This window comes from Leucopleurus acutus (genome assembly GCF_964270905.1).
Source record: "Leucopleurus acutus genome assembly, chromosome: 19".
Classification (NCBI taxonomy): Eukaryota; Metazoa; Chordata; class Mammalia; order Artiodactyla; family Delphinidae; genus Leucopleurus; species Leucopleurus acutus.
In genome coordinates, this window is record NC_139161.1 from 7,297,178 (window position 1) to 7,321,697 (window position 24,520).

At 50.0% G+C, this 24,520-nt stretch overlaps 2 protein-coding genes across 2 annotated transcripts in view; both read left to right on the forward strand.

The window, feature by feature from the left end:
* The window catches only part of SAP30BP (SAP30 binding protein), a 34,437-nt gene that overhangs the window by 1,068 nt on the left and 8,849 nt on the right, over positions 1-24,520 (forward strand). Inside the window, exons 2-4 of the mRNA XM_082859965.1 lie at positions 467-576; positions 2,995-3,042; positions 19,568-19,610. Of these exons, the coding sequence (XP_082716091.1) occupies positions 467-576; positions 2,995-3,042; positions 19,568-19,610 (201 nt within the window). The remainder of the gene's footprint in view (positions 1-466; positions 577-2,994; positions 3,043-19,567; positions 19,611-24,520) is intronic.
* LOC309975094 (deoxycytidylate deaminase-like) lies at positions 4,998-5,741 on the forward strand (the record flags this gene model as incomplete). Its single annotated transcript, XM_082860017.1, is given in 2 exon segments — positions 4,998-5,237; positions 5,241-5,741. Coding segments are annotated over 2 exon segments (534 nt in total). The 3' UTR covers positions 5,535-5,741.

The following is a 24,520-nucleotide window of genomic DNA, read 5'->3' on the forward strand; positions in this document are numbered from 1 at the left end:
AGATGGGGTTTTTTCTGGAATTTTATTTTATTTTTTATACAGCAGGTTCTTATTAGTTATCTGTTTTATACATATTAGTGTATATATGTCAACCCCAATCTCCCAAGTCATCCCACCCCCACCCCACCCCCGCCACTTTCCCCCCTTGGTGTCCATACGTTTGTTCAAAAGAGATGTTTAAACAACATGGTATAATTGTTCAGAGAAGGGAAGGCTTCAGTTGGCATAATAGGCGGATTGGAAGCATTAGAAACGGAATTTAATATTACTTGGTTTTCTTCCCTGTTCTTTTAATGAATTCATGCACTAAATTCTGTGATCTTCCGAAAAGCAGAATCTGGGCCTAAGGTCACTTACATGAGATTTAGGTTTCCTTTTCTCTTCAGAGATAGTCCTGGCAACTCAGGTGGGGTTTTTTTGCATTCTTTTCCCCATTCATTCATTTTATTTTTCTCTTCTGTTTAAGAGGAGAAGGGCGGATTGGTATCTGAAGCCTATGGAGAGGATGATTTTTCTCGCCTCGGGGGTGATGAAGATGGCTATGAAGAAGAGGAGGATGAGAATAGCAAACAGTCGGTAAGTAAGTCTGTTCCCAAATCCAGAGCTGCTCAGAGGACCATTTATCAGAAACTTTCTGACCTGTACCAACAGTGTTCCATTTCATGCCTAATTTCATCCCCTCCCCCACTTTTATTTTCTTAAGTATCAGTTGAGGAAACTGGGTTGGATATCAGTAGTTCTATTTGAAAATCAAGTTCGTTTTCACCTGAACCATTTTGTATTAACCTTTGAATTGAAACTTGGGGGAAAAGATAGTGGACAATTTTATTTAACACAGATATCCATGGGTGTTTTATGTTGGTTTTCCCTGTTTAGATAATTTATTCCATTTGTAACAGTGCATTCATCCTAATTGGTGTATCATTTATATCTGCACTCAATTCTGTGTTATTTGTAATCTTGGTTGGGGTTCATTCAAATTTTTCGGTTTATTAGAAAGACGAGGAAGGACAGTTATTTGTGCTTTGATCCTTATTAACTCCTTTCTTGACTTTTTACTTGGCACTTTTTATCAAAGTGTTCTTGATCACAAATCTTGCCTGATGTTTAGTATGTGCTGACTATCAAAGGAAAGAGAACTTGCATCTTAATTAATCAGAAAGACTTTAGGTACACTGTCACCTGAGCATCATGGGCCAGAATTTTAAAGTTTGGAGAAAAACAAGGATTCAGGCTGGTGCTTAACACACAGACATACAAAGTTGAATCTCAATATAAAATCTGGTTATTTAGCAACAGCTCTAATTAAAACGCTCAGTGTTCTATATTATTTGTTTGAAAATTTTGTTACTCGTTGATACTTAAATGTTAACATTAAAATGCTTCACAGGGAATTGCCTGGTGGTCCAGTGGTTAGGACTCTGTGCTTTCACTGCGAGGGCCCAGTTTCAATCCCTGGTTGGGGAACTAAGATCCCACAAGCCGTGAGGTGCGGCCAAAAAAAGCGGGGGGTGGGGGGAGGGCGGGGATAAAATGCTTTACAAATTAAACAAAAACGCGTTTTGTATTTTCTGTTGTTTTGGAAGACCTTTTTATCCCCTTAGGCCTCCCCTCCCCCATGATTGCTGATAATTCAGAATTAACTAAAATTGTTTAGAAAAGCTTTGTAAGTTATTTCATTTTTTTGCTTTTCTTAAGTGCGTACATAGTGGCTTAACATCCATAACTATTTTCTTCAGCAAATTTGCACGATGTGTGTTTTTGAAGTGTTATTCTGTATTTGCTTTGCATAGAATTTTTACCAGATTTAAGCTTTATTTCAAATTTTAGTAAAATCCACGCATCCAATCCCAATATAGACATTCTAAAATGTGATTGTACTTGGCTGAGCTACATCTCTGATTATTTGGCCTGATGGGTTTCATTTGGAGGAGATTTTGGAGATTGCGTTTAAAACCTGTGGCTCACTGGTGCCTTGCAGGACAATTAAATCTCAAAGCCATCAGTGTAGTTCAGGTCTCTCAGGTGGTGTTTATATTAACATCTGGCAGGCTTTTTAATTTGGGGATTAAAGTGATTGAAAAAAGCAGTTTCAAATGAAACAGTTTTCTGTTGGATGTTAAATCATGGCTCCCGCGTATTGGGGTATGCTGGGTAGTGGAACGGATATGGATTATAGCTACCTAACAGGGTAGCTGATCTTTGACCTTCATTAGCATTTAGTGGAATGGTGGGCTAGCTTGGGTGAGGTCAGGGCACACTTTGGAAAATGCCTTGCCCGCGTGGTGCTTTGTGTCAGGCAGGCCCTTTGGATAGGGAGCAAGGCTGGATGGAACGGGTCACCGGCAGTTCTGTGAGCGCTTGCATGGAGGCAGGGCCCACTCAGCTGGGACCCAGGACAGGCTGGGCGTTGCCCTTCAGTCCTGCCTTTCCCCGCTCACTCGCCCTGGTTGTTTGATGCCTACCTTCCTACTGTTCATGTTGGTGCAGGTGTTGCTGGTTGAAGCGCTGGGGTATAGCGTGTGGGGGTCATGGCACTCCGGGGGCGAACAATGTTATTGGAGCTCTGAGTCTGATGTATTTGTGTACATGAAAGACAAAGAAGGAAAAAAAGACTCATACCGGGTTTGAAATCACCGATACTTCACTGGAAACGCCATTTCTGTTTTATCCTGTGGCGCCCGATCTTATCCTTTTCTCAAGCATATTGCCACCTTTCTCCATTTTTGTGTTTGTGGTTTTTAATCTCAGGCATTTTCATTAATATAGGCTATGGCACTGCTGGCATAACAACTTTGAGCTGCCGTTGTCGTTCCCCCCCCCGCAACATCTCTTTTTCCCCTTCTCTTTCTCTAGAGCCTGGGTCATATGGTAGGGGAGGGGTTCTTGGTGGGACAACCCAGGCTGGGTAGATTTGCTCCAAACCCTGTTATGCATGTGAGAACCTCAGGCCCAGTCCTTTAAGCTTAATCCTCTAAATTCTTTGTCTTGTAGGAAGATGACGATTCAGAGACTGAAAAACCTGAGGCTGATGACCCAAAGGTATTTGGTGTTGGCTGTGGTGGGGAGGCTGGATACGAACAAGGCATTTTTAACAACATGGCTCAGTTCGTGTGTCTAGTCAAGATCTGTCTCACTAACATACTGTGTAACCATGTGTAAGTCGGGGGAGAGAAGCCTGGAGGCTACCCTGGACTGTCCTGAGGCAGCTCACTTCCCAGCCTCGCCGCCAAGGTGAAAGGCTGGGCTGAGTGCAGCAGCCCACCTCTGCTCTGAATCCAGGTGGGCTCTGGGGGTCACTGCCCCTGCAGGTGGGTCAGGTGTGGGAATGTTTTTAGAATCAGGAAGCCATAAGGGCTGCCTCATGTACCATGGGCTCTCTGTAGTCGTCTAGATGTGAAGAAGGGCATAGAGAGCCAGACAAAATGAGCCCTCTCCCAGCTACGGGGGATGCTGAGCCTCAGCCTTGTTTTTCCAGGCTTGTGCCCTTCCACTCTCGGGTAAACCACACACAATGGCTTGTTTTGAAACAACATAGTCATTTCTTCTTCTGTTTCCATCCCAGTAGCAGCTGAGAGTAATTTACGTATCCTTGACCCCATCGTGATGAAGGTTAAGGCACACACGTATACATACATACACACACACACACACCACCACCACCACCACCACCACCACCCTGTCCCCCCAGTGTTGGGTACTGTGTGCTGGGCATTAATACAAATGTGCCTGTTGAGGAAGCATTCTTTGGGGGACAAACTTTTTTTTTCTTTCAAAGAAAAAGAGTAGTTCCATTACTCTGGGCCTGGGGAATAAGGACCAAGTTTTGTGTCTAAAAACTGCTTTAAAACCAGCTGAGGCCTTTAAGGTGTCCTAGTGGAATTTAGGAGAACTATCCCCAATTATAAGGTAAAGCAGGGGTATATCCAAAAATATAGCATGAGCTGTTCCAAATTTGAGCTGATTTTGTGATTGGCTAGAACTGTGCCAACCATTGAAATAAACCCACGAAGAACTGCGGATGATGCAGATAAGAAATTTTACCAAGAAAGAACGTTTAGGCACCAGCATGCAGGAGAAAAAAGAAATGTTGTCCTACAAACCACAAATGCCAGCTCCTTTCTGTGCCTAGTGAGGAATGCAGGCTTCAGAACCTGGCCAAGCATTACTAGCAGGAGGGTAGACCCGTGGCCTGCATCAAGGACCGTCCAGCTCTGCTTGGGCTCACAGAAAGAAGATGGTCAGTAGTGTTAGTGTCCATCTTCTGTCTTAGTGTTTGGGGTATTTGGGCCTTGGAGCCTGTGCATAAAATAAGCCTTGGGGGTCGCCAAGTGTCAGGGCTTCAGTTGTAGACAGAAAGGAGGATTTGTGGGACCTGGAGCCTTTATGTGTACAGCTGCCAGCCTTCGCCTGAAGCTGAAGCCTCCTGGGGAAGTTGGCTGGAGAGCAGGGTGCATGCCCTTAACTGTCACCCCTTCTGGAATACAGCAAATCCCCTGGGAGTGACATTCCTGTATGAGAGAGGAAGAATGGCCAAGAAAGAGAGGGGGTAGGATGGGAAGTTGGTTAGTGTCGTTTTGTGTTCAGCCTCCCCCTTCTTGGTCCCACGTGGAGGTTGACTGATGTGCGTTACTGTATTTCATTCAGTCGTGTGAATTTCCAATCTGTGAAATGAAAAGTCCTCAAGGAACAATTTCTGTTCCTGTTAGGGAGCCCTCAGAAATGAGAACACAAAGTCCAGCCCTCTTTCCTTCCTGGGTGGGACGGCGGGACGGCGGCGGCAGCGGGGACGGGAGCCGGCCTGCAGGTCGCGGGCCGGGAGTGGAGGGGCGGCCAGGGCAGTGGGCGGCCGCGGGGACGCCCCCTCCCGGTCCAACGTGCTGCTGGGGAAGCGGCGCGGGGCCGGCGGCGCTTGGTCAACCTCGTGGGGCGCGCGGTGGCCTCCGGGGCGTCCGAGAGGAGCTGCCACGTGGGCGGCAGGGCCGCGTGGACCCAGCATGAGCGAATTTCCCTGTAAAAAACGTGATGACTATTTGGAATGGCCTGAGTATTTCATGGCAGTGGCCTTCTTAGCAGCACAGAGGAGCAAAGATCCAAATTCCCAGGTGGGAGCCTGCATCGTGAATGTAGAAAACAAGATTGTGGGCATGGGGCCCAATGGAATGCCAAATGGATGCAGTGATGACCTCTTGCCTTGGAGGAGGACAGCGGAGAGTATACTGGATACCAAATACCCTTAGGTGTGCCACGCAGAGCTGAATGCCATTATGAACAAAAACTCAGCCAACGTGAAAGGCTGTACCATGTATGTCGCCTTGTTCCCGTGTAATGAATGTGCTAAGCTCATCATCCAGGCCGGGATAAAAGAAGTTATTTTCATGTCTGATAAATACCACGACAGCAATGAGACAATAGCCGCGAGGCTCATGTTTGAAATGGCCAGGGTTTCCTTCAGGAAATTCACACCAAAGTGCAGCCAGATTGTCATTGACTTTGATTCAATTAACAGCAGACCAAGTCAGAAGCTCCAGTGACTTACATCTCATTAAATCTCCAGAAGATTGGATTATCCTCTTCTAAGAAGCTGCTGATGCCTTTCATCTTAAAGTTACACATAACTTTTTTTTTTTTTTTTTTTTGCGGTACGTGGGCCTCTCACTGTTGTGGCCTCTCCCATTGTGGAGCACAGGCTCCAGATGCACAGGCTCAGCGGCCATGGCTCACGGGCCCAGCCGCTCCGCGGCATGTGGGATCTTCCCGGACCGGGGCACGAACCCGCGTCCCCTGCATCGGCAGGCGGACTCTCAACCACTGCGCCACTAGGGAAGCCCAAGAGGAGAGTATTTTGATAGCCCTTCAAGTACTTGTGGATGTTTGATGCTTCATCATAACTCAACAGGTGGTTGTTTCCTAAAGGTTAGTTGCAACGAAAATGTGAATCAGTGAACTTTTTGGACTCTGCTTCACTTAAATCCACGGGTCTCTCGCACTTTAAATGGCCCATACATGATATTACATCATCAGACACTAGTGATTTGGACAATGTTGGTTCACCGAGTTATGCAGGTCTCCTAAATGTTGACACATTTTGTTCTGTAGTATCCAAAAAAAATCTTATTTGTTAGTGACATTTCTGATCTCATCAAACAAGCCATGAAGTATCAGAAAGTTGTCATGCTCACAGTGGGAAGTATGTATTTTCCCAGAGTCTAATTTTTGCTTGAGGACTTGAATTTTATCGTTGCCAGTAAATAATACCATGAGAGTTTTCCCTGAAGTTGCGGGCTTTGTTGTTAAGAAAATGCCTGCCAGCTACGTAAGTCTGAATAACCATAGTTTGTCAGTTATTCTTTCAAGTAAAAGTGATATTCCATGAAGAAAGCAGCTAGTTCAGCTTGCAGCTCAGTCACACAAAATGTTAAAATGTACTCAGTGATCAAGGTGAATCATTTTTACTGCTTCAAGGATATTCTTAAGTGAAATTTGCTTTTTTTAAACCGAGAGTATGACTACTGCTAAATTTGGTGCTGCTGCTTTGATTTATTCTAAAGGGCCAAGAAGTTTACCCATTGTTGCCCCTGTAAATGTAACACAGCGAAAGGGCAAATAATGTCTTAGTATTACACAAATAGTTTTGACCTTGCAGACCCCCCAGGGGTCCACAGATCAACTTCAAGAACTACTGTTCTTCAAAAACAAAGCTCTTGGGTTGGTAATATTAATTAACTATTTGATAGCTGCTTTCATTGCCCTGTACCTGTCCATTGAGCTGTTAGCCTTATGGGGTCTTGAGCCGTATTGGAGGCAGTAGAGCGTCTGGAGGACACCGAGACCGCATAATCAAATCTGCCTTGTTTGTTTTGTGACGATTCACTGAGTAAATGTAACGAATACTTAGCTTACTGGTGTCTGGCCCGTCTGTATTCAGTAGCGTTAGTTGCGACGACCAGTGCCCCCTCAGCACGCTTCCCAGGCTGGTCGTACATGTCACTGGGTCTGTTGTGGGGTATTGGATTCTGCATTTTAAACCGGACTGTGCTCCAAGGAGAGCAGAGGTGAGGAGACTTAAAGCCACGTCACGTGGGGGAAAGTTAAGGAGCTGGGAGTGGGAAGTTCTGTCTGCTGTTTGAAGGTCTGGTGAGGGAAGGGCGGTGGCAGCCCCACACAGAACTCAAAGCAACGAGGAGATGTTTGCCTTCGCATAATGAAGAGCTGCCCTTCGTCTCTGGCCAGGAGTGAGTAGAGGTGCCACAGGAGGTAGTGAACGCTCTGTTTCTGGCCTTTTCAGGAACGAATGTCCTAAAAGAAATGCGAGGGTGGGGTTGGACTAAGACCCCCAGGGTGTTTCTGGGAAAGGACTTGGCATTGTGGATAAGCAAAGTTGAGTATTCTCCAACTGTATCATCTGTTGACTTTAGGAAGTACAAATGTAGAGTACAAAGACTGGAAATTGCCCTTATTTTTATCACTCTGATGTTTGGGGTTACCTATGAGTGCCAAGTCCCATATTTGGGAATTGGAGGAAGAGATGAGAACTCCAGATCCCCCTCTGTAGGGAGCCTTTGGTCCTGATTCATCAGCCCGGGGTGGCAGGGATGGGGCCCTCGGGTTGCTGAGTTTGCCCTAAACTAGGGAAAAGGAGCTGGAGGACGTGGCAGAGTGTCCCACAGGAAACAGTGCTTCAGCATTTCTGTTCACCACATCTTGTTCTCTGACTTCAACTTTCTGGTCTCATCTCTTCAGTAAGCAGCCCGACTCAGATGTTTCAGTTACTCAGCAGAAGGTGGCACTGCTGTCCTAGAAAAAGTCGGACTAGGAGTGGCAGTCGTCTGTCCAGCTCCTTAGCACAGGGCCAGGGGCCCGAAGGCTCAAGTGTTTCCTCCATGTGTTTGCCCTTGGCCTGTGAGCTTCCCTTTTCACCACTCTCCTTTGTCCTTGTTTTACCTCAGTTGCCCTGGAACTTTTCCCCTTGTTTATTTTTTTCCCCACTCCCACAGTTCCCGTGGATAAAGGTATTTCCACTCACTCACTGTCCCTGACACACTCTTCCTTTGCAAATAAACACGGGCACTGATGAGCTGGCACGGGCAAGCTGGAGCAGCCCATTGCCAAGCTGACTGGGAGGCCCGGCTTCCCGGTGCGGGGTGGGATGGCCGGCCCCCTGAGGCGCTGTGGTCCAGGCTTTGACCCAGGGAAAGAATCCTCTCAGCCCAAGGAGCAAACATCTGTCAAAATAAAAGTGTCTCTGGGTCAAAGAGGTGACATCGGGTGGGGAAAAAATTGTGCCAGCATTTTTAAAAAGGCGTGTACAACCCCAGCTCAAAGAAAACATTTTAAAAAAATCCTTCGAGCCCAAAAGTAGTGCAGAAATGTGGCGTTCACAACTCAGAGCTGGTCTAGTGGATTTGGAGTCAGAAGACCTGGGTTGAGCGCTGGCTCAGCTGCCCTCCAGCTGTGGCCAACAGGGACATAACTTAAACTGTACTCAGCTCGGCTGAAGTCCGGGCCATGATACCCACTGTTCCAGGTGATTGTGGCAGTGATAGGAGAGAACGTGTAGGAACAAGTTTTTTCTCAGCCTAAGATGCAGCTGTGAGCAGTACTCAGCCTTCTCACCCAAACACAGTCTGATTCTACGCCCTCATCCTGGAGGTCAGAAGTTGCCACAGTTTGTCAGTTCACGGCACCCTTGGTATCACAGGAAGTTTTCACAGAACTCCCAGGCCAAAAGAAATGACCTAACAATTCTGTTTATTAAGTAATTTGCTGCCTGTAGTCAGCATCCGTGTCCTCACACTTTAGTAGCCACTTGAAAAAAAAATACATAAATTAGTGTGGTATCTGACAGATGTCAAGTAATGCTGTTTCCCTTGAAATTTTTAAATATCACCGGCACCTTTGTCGGGGGGGGGCCTGGGGGGCCTTGATGGACAGCTTGGGAACTGCGCTGGTAGATAGTCTTAGAGTCCCAGAGCGGTGGGGCTTGGTGAAGGCCTCGCTCAGCGCGGTGAATGGTCCTCTGCCTTCGGTGGCTGCACGTACACACCTGAATTCCCTCAAGAAGGTCGAGCGTCTTCATCGGCATGTGTTGTTAGTTGACTCAGAGTTTAGATGAAGGATTTGCCTCGGGAAGAACTGACTCGGTAATTCCCAAACTTCCTCTCCTCTCCAGCCCTTCCCCACCCCCCTGCCCCGACCCAGCAGTATTATTGATCTTTTAAAATGTCAGAATCAAAGATCTGGAGACCGAAAACAGCCCGAGGAGCTTGTTTCAACAACAGGAGTCTGTTGTTGACAACTGATTCTAGGAAGAACTTTCGGGAGCCTGCCAGCCATTCTTTTATTCACCGCGAAAGGGGAGAGGCTGCCAGTTTCCGCAGGATCCATGCAGAGCAAAATGTTTTCCTCTTTGGGCTTTGGGTGTGTTTGCTATACCTCCAGGACTCTGGAATTGGAAAGGGAGATGCTAAGCTTTTCACAGACAAGCAGCGTGGGTTCTAGTAGCCTGAAGGCTGCTTCAGAGGGCAGGTTGTGGGGTGCAGCAGAGGAACCAAGGCCCTTTCCAGCGCGTGGAGATGGGCGTTGTGTGCCTTTGCTTGGGGAGCTTCTGGGGAACCCTCACTTGAGGAATGTTCTATGGAGAATTATTTTTCAGGATGGGACAGCAAAGGTTATCTTGTTAGAGCTTAAACTTGGACTTTTTCTTAGAGGTCTTTGACATGGAAAGGGTCATATAGCACTTTTTCTAGTGGTTATCTTGTCAGGGTTTTGTTGTTTTTGTATTGTGCCTATTTTATTGTCAGCCTATTAGAGAAGCAAGATTGAATATTTAAGAAAAGAAAAAAGTCACCTAATTCCATGATCCTAACAGTGCAGCCATTTTCATTCTTCCGTCTTTTTAGGTTTACCTGTATAATAGCATATATATTTTGTATCCAGTTTTGTTCTCATTTGTATTATAAACATCTTCACTGTTGTTATAGTTTGGGTAATTATATAATAGCATGACACAAATGAAAAAAATAACACTTGAAAATTAAGTGGTGGGTTATATCTCAATAAAACTGCTGTAGGGAAATTTTTTGTGTGATTTTCTAAATACCTCCAAATGGGGAATGATGAAGAAAAGATTGAGATTCACCAGCTTTTGTTCTAGCAGTAATACCAGTCAGTAGCAACACACTTCTTCACATCACTTCCCTTAGTTCTTCTCATATATTCAGCTAGCTAAAATAAAATCCAAAAATGGCACATTATAGTAGCAAAATGTATGTTTTTGTAACTGTTATCGAATAAAGTGTTATGTAGGCAGTTTCTTTCCAGTGAGATTCCCTGATGGACAGGAAGTGTGCCGTGCTCTTTACACAAATCAGAAGAAAGAACTCATTCTTTAAAATTTGAGTTCTCATTGGAAGTCTGCAGGATCGTTCACCCAGTAAGGGAGGCTGGCTTCGTAGGATTCGGTTTTGGTAGCATATTTTCTGTAAGCCCCCAGGAAATCTCTAGGCTAAGGACAGGGGTGGCAGCACCCACTGTGTATATGATTAAGTCCTCAGGACCTTGTCTTCCGTTCAAGTCAACTCAGACATTACTCACTGGGGCACCATGGATTCTTGAGCTCTTTCCCCTGATCGTTACAGTTAAAAGGTAATAGATCTGGCCGTCTTCCCCTTAAGTCAAGGGTTTAACACCTGCTTTGCCTGTGATCTGCTATGGAGTCATTCCTGGAGAGGAATTTTTACCTCCTTGGTCTTCGATGTTGGCTTCCCCAGTGGTTGAACCAAGGGCTTCGAAGAAACTGTGACTATTCACAGCCTCCTGGTCTCAAGGGAGGAGGTGAGAAGTTGGGAAGTGGTATCTCTAGGCTTTGGAGTCGGGCTGGAGCTTGAATTCCAACGTTGCTATTTATTGGGCAAGAGACAGCTTCATTGTATTTTGCTTCAGTTTGCTCGTCTGTAAAAGGGAAATAATAAAATCTGCTTCATGGGGTTATTATGAGACTTGAATAACGTATGTTAGCTTTTACTGAGTTCTGTTTAGAGTGTGAATATATGCTTGGTCCCTCCATCTTGGTTTTATTTTCCTATCTGCCCCCCATGTTCCGCACCCTCCATACCCCATGATCCTTTGAGTACTTATTAGAAGAAAAAAAAAATGACAGCATGACTCACCTAGGACCAGAGAAGGAAATGGCCTTTGACCATTGCTGGCTTGTGAGCCATCCACTCATTTTTTTTTTTTTTCGAATTTTGAAAGTACTATATATTTATTGTGATTGAGTTATATGTACATTTACAAAGAGATAGCCAACCAGATTACAGGCTACAGAATCCTGGCAACAGCCCAGAAAGCCCCTGGGAACAACTGAACATTCAGTGGAACATCTCGCCTGTGACTGCTAGACCGCCACTCAATTTAGTGCATATGCGTGTGCAAAATTTATGGAAAAAGCTGCACTCAGCCAATATGCAACAGATGAGCCACATCCACTCGTAACTTCTGGCTATTGTAATTAGGCCTTTGAACTGTTGAAAATGCCCAGGCTTATTTAACATTGGCATTTCCTTGCTCTCACCGCAGTGAATAGCCACATGGCCTTCTTTAGGCCTGGCTTTAGCAAGGCGGGGGTTGCCCTTGCAGAGTGAGTGACATAGAATTTCCATGCCTGGGAGAACCCACCCACCCCAGGCTGGGGTCTACAAGTCTGTCTGGGTGGTGATCTGAACTGAGCAGCAGACAGAAAGACAGAGACAGGGCGGGCTGTGGAAGTAGCTGTCTTGTCCAGATTGAAAGAAACCCAAGGTAGGTCCTTTGTCTTGACACCTCCCGAAGAAGGCCTGGCTATATCTGTAGCTGAACACCGCTGGGAGAAATGTTGTGATTGCTGGAAGTTGTGGTCTCCTGCAAAGAGCGAGAAGGACCATTATTCTCCCTCTAACCCCTACTCTTGGCTGCACCGCAGCTGCCATCAGGGCCTTTTGACTGCACTCGCTCCCAGTCAACTGAAGCCCCAGAAGCCCCACCCCGCCTCTGTGCGGTTCTCCTTCCGAGAAGGAGCCGCTACGTGCCCGGTCCGCCTGCCCATCAGCCGTGCAAGCCCTGACAGACTTCCTTCCCTACGGGACTACATGCCACGGATTACTAACCAAGGCGTGGCTGGGGCCTTCCCCAGTGATGATTTATCTTTTTGTAATTTATGATGCAGAAGGCAAGCTGCCTGTCTTTAGGGATCCAGCACTTCTCACCTTCGTTGTGTGTTTCAATCCATGTCCCTTGAGATGTTAGTGTGTGATTTCTGGATTTGACAGGATTTTACTCGTTTGTATTCTTAACATTGGGATACAGTTGAAAACTAAATTTTCCCTAAGCAGTGCCTTAAAGATTCTGGCGTTCCCTCTGGCCCTGCAGATAGTTAATCCTCTTCCTACCAGTATGTACGTGAGGACCAGTGTGCATGTCCACACTGCTGGCTTTCTGGCATCTCACTGTTTTTTGCCCCGATGTTAATCTAACATTGCAGCTTGGCAGTTGACCCCCCAGGCAAGATAATGCTTTCGTAATTGGGTGGCGCTGTCGAGGTGTGTCTCAAAAACTTGGCTTTGCTGTCCTCAGCCTCACAAAGCTGTCTTCTTTGTCCTTGTCTGGCTCCAAGCTCTCCAACTCAAAGCATAGAGACACTGTTTTTGTGGAAAACCCTTAAGAAGAAAGTGCAACCTGGCCTCACCACTGAGGGCTTGACTCAAATCCTTGACGTGAGGTAACCTCTCTGCCCAGGCACAGCCCACCTGACACCCTGGGCGGGAGAGAGAGAAATGGAGTGGCCCTCTCTGAGCATCTTCTACAGCTTTCAAGAAACTCAGGGTCTTCAGGGGTCTTGAATCAACTCTGTGGTTACGCTTGCTGTAGTCAGATAATAAAGTCTCCCCTTCAGAAGTGGCTCCAGCCAGAGCTTTGCCTTCACGTGAATTCTGGTTGGTTCCACGTGACAGAGCATCAGCGCCATGCTGAGCCCTGTGGGCATCACTGGAGGCAGGACTTCCAGAGAGAGACTGTTCCTCTCCCCTTGCCCTCCTTTGCTTCAGTCTGAGCTGGCTTAGTTTGTCTTGGCAGATGCCTGTTAAACGCTTTTCCTGTAGAAACCTCTCTGCCTGGGGAGCTGAGCCTTCCCGGCAGTGAGCTGGGAGTGAAGGCGAGTTCACTGCATCCAAAGTGGCCCCACCGACTTCCGCCCATTTTTGTGATAAGTCGAGTGTTTCCATCCCCAGGCAGGCAGCCTGCCGTGGCAGTGGCCCAATCCTGACCAACAGGATACAGCCGAAGGAAATGTGCGGGTGATGGGCTTTCTCCAGGGCTCTCCTGGGTGTGTGGGTAGAACAACCCACACCAGGCATTTGTGCCACGGGTGGGCTGTCCCCCACGCAGCACTGGGTTCAGTGACTTCCACTAAGTCTTGGGTTACTGCCACTCTTGATCCACGCCCCCAACCGTGTCTGTCAAACGACAGTAATTTTATTCTGGAGCTTGGAGGTATCTCAACAAAAGTTCCAGAGTTGCTGCTTTCTTGGCAACCTGAAGTGACTCACATGTGCCTCAGAAAACCTCGTTTGACCATCAGCTCGAAGCTTTCAGGAGGGCTTCCTAGGCGCACCAGTGGCTTCTGGAGCAGCAGGATTGTCTGCCCACGATTTCATGCGCCTGTTGTGAGAATTAGAGGAGATCTTTCACTGAAGTGCTTAGCGTGATACCTAAAATTATCCCCCTAGACTGAATTTTGTTCATTCCACATGCCCAGTATTTGGCCCATTGCCTGGTACATAATAAATGCTTGATAAGTTATTTAAGAACTATACGGTAATTCTTTTTTTGTCTTAAGATTAGGAGCAACAAGGTAGATTTAAGGGTTTTTTTTTTAATTCAGCATTGGTGCCTCCACATGCACACCTTCCTGCTTGTCCCATATCAACCTTTATTGCAGCTCTAGCCCCTTTATTTAGCTCCTCCGCTGGCCTCCCTTTCTTTTCTTTTCTTTTCTTTTTCTTTTTTTTTTTGCGGTATGCGGGCCTCTCACTGTTGTGGCCTCTCCCGCTGTGGAGCACAGGCTCCGGACGTGCAGGCCCAGCGGCCATGGCACACGGGCCCAGCCGCTCCACAGCATGTGGGATCTTCCCGGACCGGGGCACGAACCCATGTCCCCTGCATCGGCAGGCGGACTCTCAACCACTGCGCCACCAGGGAAGCCCCTTTTCTTTTTTTTTTTTTTTTTGCGGTACGTGGGCCTCTCACTGTTGTGGTCTCTCCTGTTGCGGAGCACAGGCTCCGGACGCGCAGGCTCAGTGGCCATGGCTCACGGGCCCAGCCACTCCACGGCATGTGGGATCTTCCTGGACCGGGGCACGAACCTGTGTCCCCTGCATCAGCAGGCGGACTCTCGAGCACTGCGCCACGAGGGAAGCCCGACAATGGCCTCCCTTTCTTATATCGAGTCCACACATTGAAATTAACTGTGGACTTGAAGAGGTTTGGAGTCTGGGGGTTAATGCACTACAGATGATGGTGGCTTTGAAACCCTAAACTGGACTGGAGAAAAACTGACCACGGGGCAGTTAACCGATTAGAAAGGAGAGAGAGAGGGAGAAAGTTTGTGTGTCTGTCTGTCTGTCATCAGTGTTTGAGCACCTGTTGTGGGCAGGGCACTGACTATTGCAGGTGCTGGGAACACAGTGGTAAACAAGACAGTGAGAGCACAGAATAGGGCAGATGTCTCGTTGGCCAGATGCGGGTGTGGTGGAGGAAAGCTTCCTTGAACCAAGGTCTGAAGTCTGAATGGGGCTTACCTGGCAGGAGTGGGGAGGGGGTGATCCAGGGAGCAGCTTTGCCAGGATCCGGGTGGGGGGAGAGTGCTGAAATGGCCGGCAGGGAGCCCCCGGCGCCTCAGGCCACAGTGAGGGTTCATTTTTAAGTGGGTACCCTGCTCATGAAGTGAGATGTCATTAGGGTGTTATAACTCCTGGGGCAGCCCCAGGTCTGAGAGGACAGAAGATTTGGGAGGCTTTGTTTTGCTAATCTGCCTCCCCAGCTGTCCCCTAGTTTTAAGATGCAGGATTACATCATCCAACAGAAAACATAAGTCTGTAGCATTCTTTCCCCTGGAGCGGGGAGAGGCTACCCTTTGCCCTCTGTTCAGAGTGCTTTCTCTGTGCCTAATGCTCCCAGAACTGGGGAGAAAAGGCGACATTGAGGTTTGGCAGAATCCAGCTGCCGGAAGCTATGTTGCTTTGTCTCAAGTTGGACCCGGACCTTTGAGTGCACTTGGTGGGGCTGGTTCCAGGAGGGTTGATGAAGCATTGTTGGCTGTAAATAAACGTCCATTCTCCCCACTAGAAGCTGCTACTCCTCTGCTGAGTAAATCCTCCCAGCTCACATGGCAGCTTGTCCTGCTTCATGGAGCCATATTGTTTTTCCTTCCTTCCTCTGCTCCAGTCATAGTTTTGCCGGTGGCCGGACTTTTATATTCTCTGCAGGGGGAACCACATTTCAGATTCTGTAATTCCTGAGGACAAGGCCCCTGCCATGGCCGTTAGATTCTTCCACATCTCAGGCACAGTTGATTAAGAAGTCAACGGTGTGGGGTTCAGACCACAGTCCTCCAGGGACGACCCCCAGCCCGCAGCAGCCACTCGTGCCCCGGTCGGTGGGACTGAAGTGAAGCCCAGGGAGGCTGGAGGGGTGCAGACAGTCTGAAGAAGCCTCAGAGCCCTCTTCCCCCCCTCCCTTTCCCGTCTTCTCACTAGGCTTCTTAGGAAGATGTGGATTTTGTTTTGCTTTGTTTTTCCTTGTGTCTTAATTGGACTTGAACTAGAGAGCAGAAACGATTTACCTGGTATTTTCTCCTAGGAACTGCTACGTGAGATGCTCTCCTAGGCAAGAAAAGCGCTCAGCCTGCTGTGTCTGAGGGGCGTGTGCTGTCACGTCCAGGTCTGGCCAGGTCTCTGGGCTGTGGGCTTCATGCCTCCCGGCTGACGCAGACATCCAGCCGTCTGGTAAATAGATCTCCAGGCTGAGTTCATTTCTTTGAAGAACTGAATATCCACCTGGAGGCCAGGGAGGGTGGATTCACGCAAGTCAGGACAGATGTCCTGCGTGCCTTCGGAAACACCGCTTTGGGGGAAGAATAGGAAGAGTGGGTTCTTGTTCCTTTTTACTTGTATCCGCTTTGCTGCTCCCTTTCTGCCTCTTTAAGGATATACTGAGACTCTCTCTATAGCAGGTTTTGTAAAACCAGTTTCTTGAACTACTGGCAGTTTAATGGTGTGAACCTTCCATCTCCTTAGCTCTGTCCTTTTAAATACTTCATCCATTGTTTTTTCTGACACCATGGCTGGCTTCCGAGATAACTATCATGGGGTGCATTGTTCATTTTTGTGCCAAATTCCTGGTATCCGAGGCATGACTGTCTCTCTGGGTCTTTGTCTTGAATGTGGACCCCCCTCTCCTCCCCGCAAGGCTGCTTTCATTGGATGAAACTTGTTTCAATGGACAGTTGAGCATAAATGGTTCTAAAAAGCATCTTTGGGGTATTGGACCCCTGTCTTCAGTGGTCTCACTGGACACCCCGACGCTCCTTCGTTGCTGGGCTTTCGTCAGCATCACTTGAAGTCCTGCACCCAACTCCGTTCCAAGAGCATGTGATGCTGTGGCTCAGGCCCTTTGTTGTGGGGCAGAGCCAAGCCCTTCTTCTCGGGGTCAGGGCAGGGGGTGGGGGGTTAGGCTGCTTTAGGATCCGGAAGTACCGTACCACACCACATGCCCAGGAGCTCAGCAGGCCCACGGCCAGCTTGTTCACGTCAGAGGGCGGAGGAATTCCATTCTAAAGTGTAACGAGGTGTGGCCACCAGGAGTCACAGAGTCCCATTGTTTGTTTCTCCAGGGCCTTAGGAGTCACACGGGTACACGTGACACGAATGGGGGATCTGGACAGCGACAGATTCCAAAGTCTTTCCAGGAGACCTTTGTGCAGAATTGTATGGCGTCCAGTCTGTGGAGGCTAATTTATACGTTTAGCTTTCAGGAGTCTCTCAAGGCAGGAGAATCTTCTCGCGGTTGGGTCCATGGTCCATTGGTCGATACTTTGCTTGGGGATAGTGTGGAGCTGGATTCCGCTGCTGGGAAGGTGGGGTGGGACTTCTTTCTGTGGGTGCTGGGTTTGGGATTGAATAAGAGGCCATAGCCCCAGGGGACTTGGGGTGCACTCTGGGCACTACCCGCCGCCTTCTGTCCGTGTGTCTGTGTGTGTGTGTGCACCCTGTGAGGGCAGAAAACCAGAGACTAGACTAGTTGGCAGATTGAAACCAACTACCCAGTTAATTTTTTTTTGTTTTGTGGCGTGTGTAGAAAGATAAACCTGGGGGGAAATGAGGAGCTGAGCCAGAAAAGAAAAGACTGAAAGCAGTGGAGAGAACTTCCTGTTTGTGACTCTGCCCCATCATTTCTTTTTCTCCCAGAGACGTGACTAAACAGACCTCAGCTAAGCCAGGCCAGGGCCTTGAGAGACGCAGGAATCCCCACCTCTCCCTCCCCCTCCCCCTCCCTTCGCTGGGGCACAGGAGAGCCCCAGGGAGCCTCACACCCTTTAATCTCACTGAGGAGCCCCTGGTGTGAACAAGTACTTTCCCCTTTGAAGAGAAGCTGCCTGTTTGGCGACTAACTTCCTGTGCCTCTGGAGCAGATGTGCTGAATTCCCACGTGGATATCTTGCCTCTTTCCTCGCTGCTTTGCATTTTGGCCACGAAAGGGGCTGGGGCAGTGCTTTGGGAAAGAGCTCTAGGGGGCCTTTGAAGAATTAATGGGTCAGTCCTGTACGACCAGCCAAATGGCCCAGGAGGGGAGGAAGGATGTACCCAACTGATGCTTTCCCACAATTAGCACCCAGAAAGCTGTCCCCAGAGGGAAAATTTAAGGAACTTTTACCGTCCAACGTACTGTTACTGCCATGCTCTTTAACATTGGGTCCTCCAGAGCCACAGCCACGAAGGGACTGTCGTGGGACCCGTGGAGAGCGGCTCTCTCTGGAGAGCAGCTGATGGATAACCAGCCTGAATTCGGCACGGCAGCCCTCGGGTGCACCTCCGCTTTGCCCACCTGATCGGCGGGGGCGGGTGGCTGGAGGAGACGTTTGCTAAGCAACCTGGCCTGGGCATTATGCCCATCCAGGTCGAATGAATAACTGCAGTGTGCCGAAGAATGAGGGGGTTTTGGCCTGTCCCAGAACCAGAAGGGACTTTTTGGAGAAGGGGGCTAAGAACTGCTGCTCTGGTCTTGGCGTGGAGCCCGGGGTGGGAGGGTGGTCTTCCTGCCCCTTCCCTTCTGAGACGTCACCTCAGTGTAACATTGCTTCGTGTCAGCGGAGTGCACAGAGCTCCACGGCCGTTTCCACGTGCCCATCGGGTCCAGAGTTTTTACTGTCTTATCTCCTCCCTCACCAGCCAGAGGCGGGGGTGGGGGTGGGGGCGTGAGATCCAACAATCTCATGAGCACAGCTTCTGCCACTGTGGTCATTACCGTGTTATGGCAGTTGAGACCCCTGACCTAACTGTGTTTGAGGGGCTCGGTTTCCCCAGAAATGGGGAAAACAGGTACGTTCCTGCCATTGCATTTGGGGCAGCAGAAGCAAGGAAAGGCCTTCCTGCCCACAGTGCCCGGGTGTGTGACGGCTGGGACGGTGCCTTCTCCGGGCTGATTTGGTTTAGATGAAGCATTTGCTCTGAGCGGTGAAATCCAGAGCAAGTCCAGAGCAGTCCGATGAGAAACGTCTGCTCCTAGGGCTCTGCACGCCGCCAGAACTGAAGGACGTGTGGGAGTGGGTGCTGGGGACCGGGGTTTGCGGGAAGGGTCAGTGAAAGCTTTTCTTTGGCAGGACCGTGAGCCAGCGTAAGGAGGGCTGACAGGTGGGCCAGCGAGAGCCAGAGTGAGGCTGCCTCCAAGCCGGGCCTTCCTGGGGCCAGTGCCGTGACTTGTTGAAGTCCTGCTGCCTGCCTGCACCCGGGTTCCACGAGCTACCCCCTTGTGATAAAGCCTCTCTTTTTTTGCTGAAACTGAGAGTAAGCAAAATCTCTTGGGAGCAGACAGTCTTTTGCGTTTTGGTCCTGCGATTCTCGTGTTGTAAAGTAGCCGCCTCTTGCTTCCTGGGCACCAGCTGGAGGCGCTGGTGTTCTGGGGCGGCTGGCCGGGCCCGGGGAGAGCAGCGAGCAGGATCCATCCAGATGGGCAGCTGTCGCATGGCTGGTGTTTGCTCTCCTCAGCGTTAGGGGTACCGGTCACTGCTGGAGGCCGTGGAGGAGAGACTGAAGCAGGTGTGTGGAGCATCCCAGCTGCTCTGATAAAGGAAGAAGGGGTATTCGGAGGCTCAGGGGTCCCAGGATTCCCCGAAGTGTCCGCTCACTCTTGGGGCTCTTCACGGTGCTTTCACCTTTTCTCCTTCCTTAAAAGTCCTGAGTGGTGTCAGTGAGGAGAGTGACTGTGGGTCAGGAGGCCCGGGCTTACTCCTTGTGTTTCTGTTTTTCTTTTGCAGGATAACCCAGAAGTAGAAAAGCGAGATCCCCAGGAATTAGTTGGTGAGTGTCCTGGTGCGGGGGGCGGGGGGCCTCACGCAGAGCCAGCCGGCTTCCAGCCACGCAGGCGGCTTCTCTCTGCTTCGGCCAAGGCAGCTGCTGTGCTGCTCTCACAGGGCCTTCGGCATTTTCTAAGACGTCTGGATGAGACACCCAGGGAACAACTCTTCTTTGACAGTCAGATTCACGGTGCGTTTCACTGGGCTTTGGTCAGTTGCCAGCGTTGTCAAGAGGGATTCAGGGCCCCCTTCAGCTGGGAGCTCGTGCCCCTTGTGCCCTGCGTCCGTCCTCCGGCCTTGCCCCCCCACATCCCCCTCTGCTGGCATATTCACGGGCTCAAGGAGCAAACATGTGGCCTCTGCTGGCACCCTGCTCTGTCCCCAGGAGGGAACATGCCTCACAGCCCTGGGGTCTGGGGCCCTTTGTGGGACTGGCCAGGGCAGTTACATTTCTGGAAAATGACACACGTGTCATCCCAGGTTCCGTGTTAACCTCAGCCTCTTAATCCTTTTAGGAAGCCTCTCAGCCCCTTCAGTTTGGCGGCAGACTTTGTGAGGGGCTCTCCCAGGGCCTGGCCCGGCCTCACGGCGAGGGCATTGGCCCTCCCTCTCTGTGGCGACTGTGCCCGCCTCTCTCCACCTGCTCCACTTGTCTTCACAAAGCAGGTTCCTGCTTCTCAGGCGGCCTGCAGAGCCCGCTCCTCTGCTTCCAGACGGAGCCTTTGAGACGTGCTTACTCTGCCCTGGGAAGCCCTGGACTCCGCCTGGAAATGCTGCTTCCTGCAGCCCCTCCAACCTGACCTTTCTCCGGATAGGATCCCTTCACCGGTGATGGGAGATAGGGACCCATTCTGGTTTTCCAGACTGAAAGAACTGAAAATTGTTTATTATATTTGTCTTCTGAGGAAGGATTGGGTAGCAGCGTGACCACACTGAGCAGCCCAAGTGCTCAGTGGGATCCTGCCTTTATCTCCGAGTTTTCTGATGAGTGGGGTATGAGTCTTTCCTACCCTATAAAAACCCAAATTTTCCTAAAACCTTAGAGTTTGCTCTTGGAAAATGGCGCTGTAGGGGTGGCCCAGTTGGCTTCACGGGCAGAGAGAACAGAGCACAGCCTTACCAGGCAGCCTGTGGCCTTCTCCAAGTGGGTGATGGACTGGAGCCTCGGCCTCCTCTTGCCTCCAGTCCCTGCTGTTCACCACCAGGACGCTGGGGGTGGAGCCTGGGGTCAGGGGCGCCGGCCCAGGAGCCCAACAAGGCAGCGCCCTCCACTCTTGCAGGCAGCGCTTGGCGAGCGGTGGAATGTGTGTGGGCACCAGCCATCTCAGCCCCGACTTCTTCCACAACCAGCTTTCACTTTTCCTCTCCTTGTCACTTTTTGAAAATAGCTTTGTTGAGGTGTAACTTGCATAGAGTAAGATTCGTCAGCTTTTAGTGTTAACTCCCACCACAGTCTTGACGTAGAGCATTTCCATGACTCCAGAGTGTTCCCCCGTACCCCTCCCCTTGCAGACATTTCCTCCCTCAGCCTCAGGCAAGCAGTGATCTACTTTCTTCACTGTAGTTTTGTCTTTTTTAGGATTTCTTATAAATCAGGATTTGTTGGCCTTGGCACGATTGACATTTCGGGCTGGATAATTCTTTGCAGTGGGGGCCTGGCCTGTGCACTGTACTGTGTTTTAGCAGCATCCCTGGTCTCTGCCCACTAGGTGCCAATCGCAACCCCCTCGTCCTGCCAGATATGACAACGAAAAATGTTTCCAGACACTGCCAGATATTGCCTTGGGGGGCAGAATTGCCCCTGGTTGAGAACCATTGATACAAATGGAATCACAGTTTGTTGGGGGGGTTTCTGTTGCTTTTTTGTTTGTTTGCTTGTTTTTTCTAGTTTCTTACACTTCCCATAGTGTTTTGTGTTTTTTTATAAACTTCTTAGACTCTTTTTTTTTTTTAAAGAACTTCACATTACCTTTTTATTTATTTATTTTTGGCTGTGTTTTGGGTCTTCATTTCTGTGCGAGGGCTCTCTCCAGTTGCGGCGAGCGGGGGCCACTCTTCATCGCGGTGCGCGGGCCTCTCACAGTCGCGGCCCCCTGTTGCGGAACACAGGCTCCAGACACGCAGGCTCAGTAGTTGTGGCTCACAGGCCCAGTTGCTCCGCGGCATGTGGGATCCTCCCAGACCAGGGCTTGAACCCACGTCCCCTGCATTGGCAGGCAGATTCTCAACCACTGCGCCACCAGGGAAGTCCCTCCCATAGTGTTTTTGAGACCCATCCACGTCCTTGAGAATATCCATAGTTTTTTTTTTTTTTGCTAATATTATCTCATTGTAGAGTTCCACCGCAGTTTCTTGAATCCAGTCACCCACAGAGGACACAGGTGGAGCTCTAAGCCTCAGAGTTTGGATTCCTCTTCCCATTTCTCACTGAGGAGGTAGTAGTTGACCTGTGCAGAGTGGCTTCTGCTCATGGGACCGTCATTGTCAGCCCCTCTGCCTGAACTCAGCTCCTTTTTTTTTTCTTCCTTTAAATTTTATTTATTTATTTATTTTTGGCTGCGTTGGGTCTTCGTTGCTGCTTGCGGGCTCCTCATCATGGTGGTTTCTCCTGTTGCAGAGCACGGGTTCTAGGTGCGCGGGCTTCAGTAGTTGTGGCACACAGGCTCAGTAGTTGTGGCTCACGGGCTTAGTTGCTCTGTAGCATGTGGGATCTTCCCGGACCAGGGCTCGAACCCGTGTCCCCTGAGTTGACAGGCAGACTCCCAACCACTGCACCACCAGGGAGGCCCCTCAGCTATTCCTTTTTTTTTTTTTTTTTTTCCCCAGCTCCTTTTATTCATGCCTCTGGATGTGGAACTTGGGTTGCTCTGCTGGTGTGGGCAGCGTTTTCATATGTATAGACAGCCCCAGGTTTAATGGAGCAAAGGAAAGCAGAGAAGCTGGCCCAGGGCTCCCCAGCGCTGTAGCTGCCTGACAGAGCTGAGCGTGGGCGTCCTGCCATCCCCTCCAGTTGCCCCACTGGTGCCCCGTGGGTGGGCCTGGAACAGTGGCCGTGGGTGGTAAGCCAGTTGGGTCTCTAGTGAGCCAGAGACACTCTGCTGCCTCCTGCTTCCAGCCCCACAATACCTCCAGGCATCCCTTCACTCCTGCCATTCCAGAAGCCCAGCTGACTAGCTACTCCTTCGCAGATTTATACCTGGCAACTCTGGATACCAGCACTGTTCTGGGACTTGGGCACGCACGCACCTGGGGTGAAGCGTGCTGACGGCAGGCTTCTCGGATCCTGAGTGTGGCTGCCTGCCGAGAACACCCCAGGCAGACCTGGAGCAGCCGCAGACGCGAGCTGCCCCCATGTGCCTGGATACACGTCTCGGTGTGTTTCCAGGGAAGGTGGTTTGAGGCTGGCTGCTCAGTCGCCATATATGTGGGTCTGATGTCTTCTGCTTTCGACTCATTTTGAGACTTAGGAGAGGCAGAATCACAGAAAGATTGCTCCTGAAATCTGTGAGGTAAACTTGTACCGAGTTTCCTGAAAGTATCTCTTCATTTGCCGGCTACTCCCGAGGAATTTTCTCATTCCTAGCCCAGTTCCAAGCCCACAAGCTCAGGAGGGGCTCTCCCTCTCCCTGTCACACTGTATACCCTTTGAGCCCAAGTGTGGCTGGGTTGCTAATGGCAACAGTGCCACACCCTGTTTTTCCAAAAGGCTTTCCTGGCAAATGCCAGAGGGCACTCTTTGTCTTCTCTGTCACATGCACACACACTCTCCGCCCCAGGGAAGCCTTAACCCTCTTTGCTGCGGCCCAAAGCCTGCCCCAGCCCCCCTTGCTTCTGTTGCTGATGCTTAAGAAATGCGAGAACCAGCACACCCCAGCTGGTTCCGCTCTCCGCCGGCCTCTGCAGCCTGCTTGAGCCTCAGGCTTTGACCTCCTGCCTCTCCCAGAGCTGGGAGGAAGGAGGAAGTGAGGATGAGATTGAACTCCTGCCAGATCTGGGTGTCCCTTGCTTCAGGAGACAGGAGACAGGAGGAGGGTGCTGGGCAAAGAGAAGCGCATGGTTCTGTGGTGAAAACTGCTCCCGGGCTGCACTGGTGTCTCAGTCCGCAGCAGGATATGTCACCCAGTCTCTGTCCTCTTCCCTTCACTCAAAATGGCAGATCTAGTACTCTGTTCCTGGGGCACGTCCAGTGAGAATCCACCAACAGTGAGAATCGGCACGTGTATCCAGGTTAGGAGACTGTCCCTGGGCTTGGGCCCCAGCCTCAGTGTTTACAGTGTGTGCAGGCTCCTTGGGCAGCAGCTGAGGCTAGTGAAGCTCGAAGCAGAAATCAAAGCACCTTATCTACTAAGAAAATATTAACCCAGCTTTGGGAGAGAATGGGAAGGCTCGCTAGGCCATCCCCAGGCAGTCCAGGCAGCCACTTGGGGCTTAGAAGTCTCGCCTGGGGCCAGGCACACAGGGTACCCAGTCAGTACTTGCGGGTGTCACTGGTGCTGGATTCTGCATTCTTTGCTTTCATCCTGCCCCACCCCACTCCGCCTGCTGTTTGCTCACTGTATAGTCCTTTTCATGAGAGAATGTTTTAAAAGCACATACAGAATCTTACAACAAACAGCGCATTGTCTGAGTGATCCAGAGCACAGCTCTGCAGTCGCAAGGGTGGCCAGAGGCAGCACGGCGGGGAGTGGAGAGAGAGAGAAGCTTGGGTGGGCAGGGGCGGATCTCCAAGGGAATTGCCCCCTGGGAGTTGTGGTTCTTCACTTCAGAATCAGACCTTTTGTTCCCAAGAACGAAGTGGACCAAGAGTGGGTTGATTGGTTTTACCATTAAAGGGCCATGGACTGCCCAGGTGGCGCAGTGGTTAAGAATCCGCCGGCCAGTGCAGCGGACATGGGTTCGAGCCCTGGTCCAGGA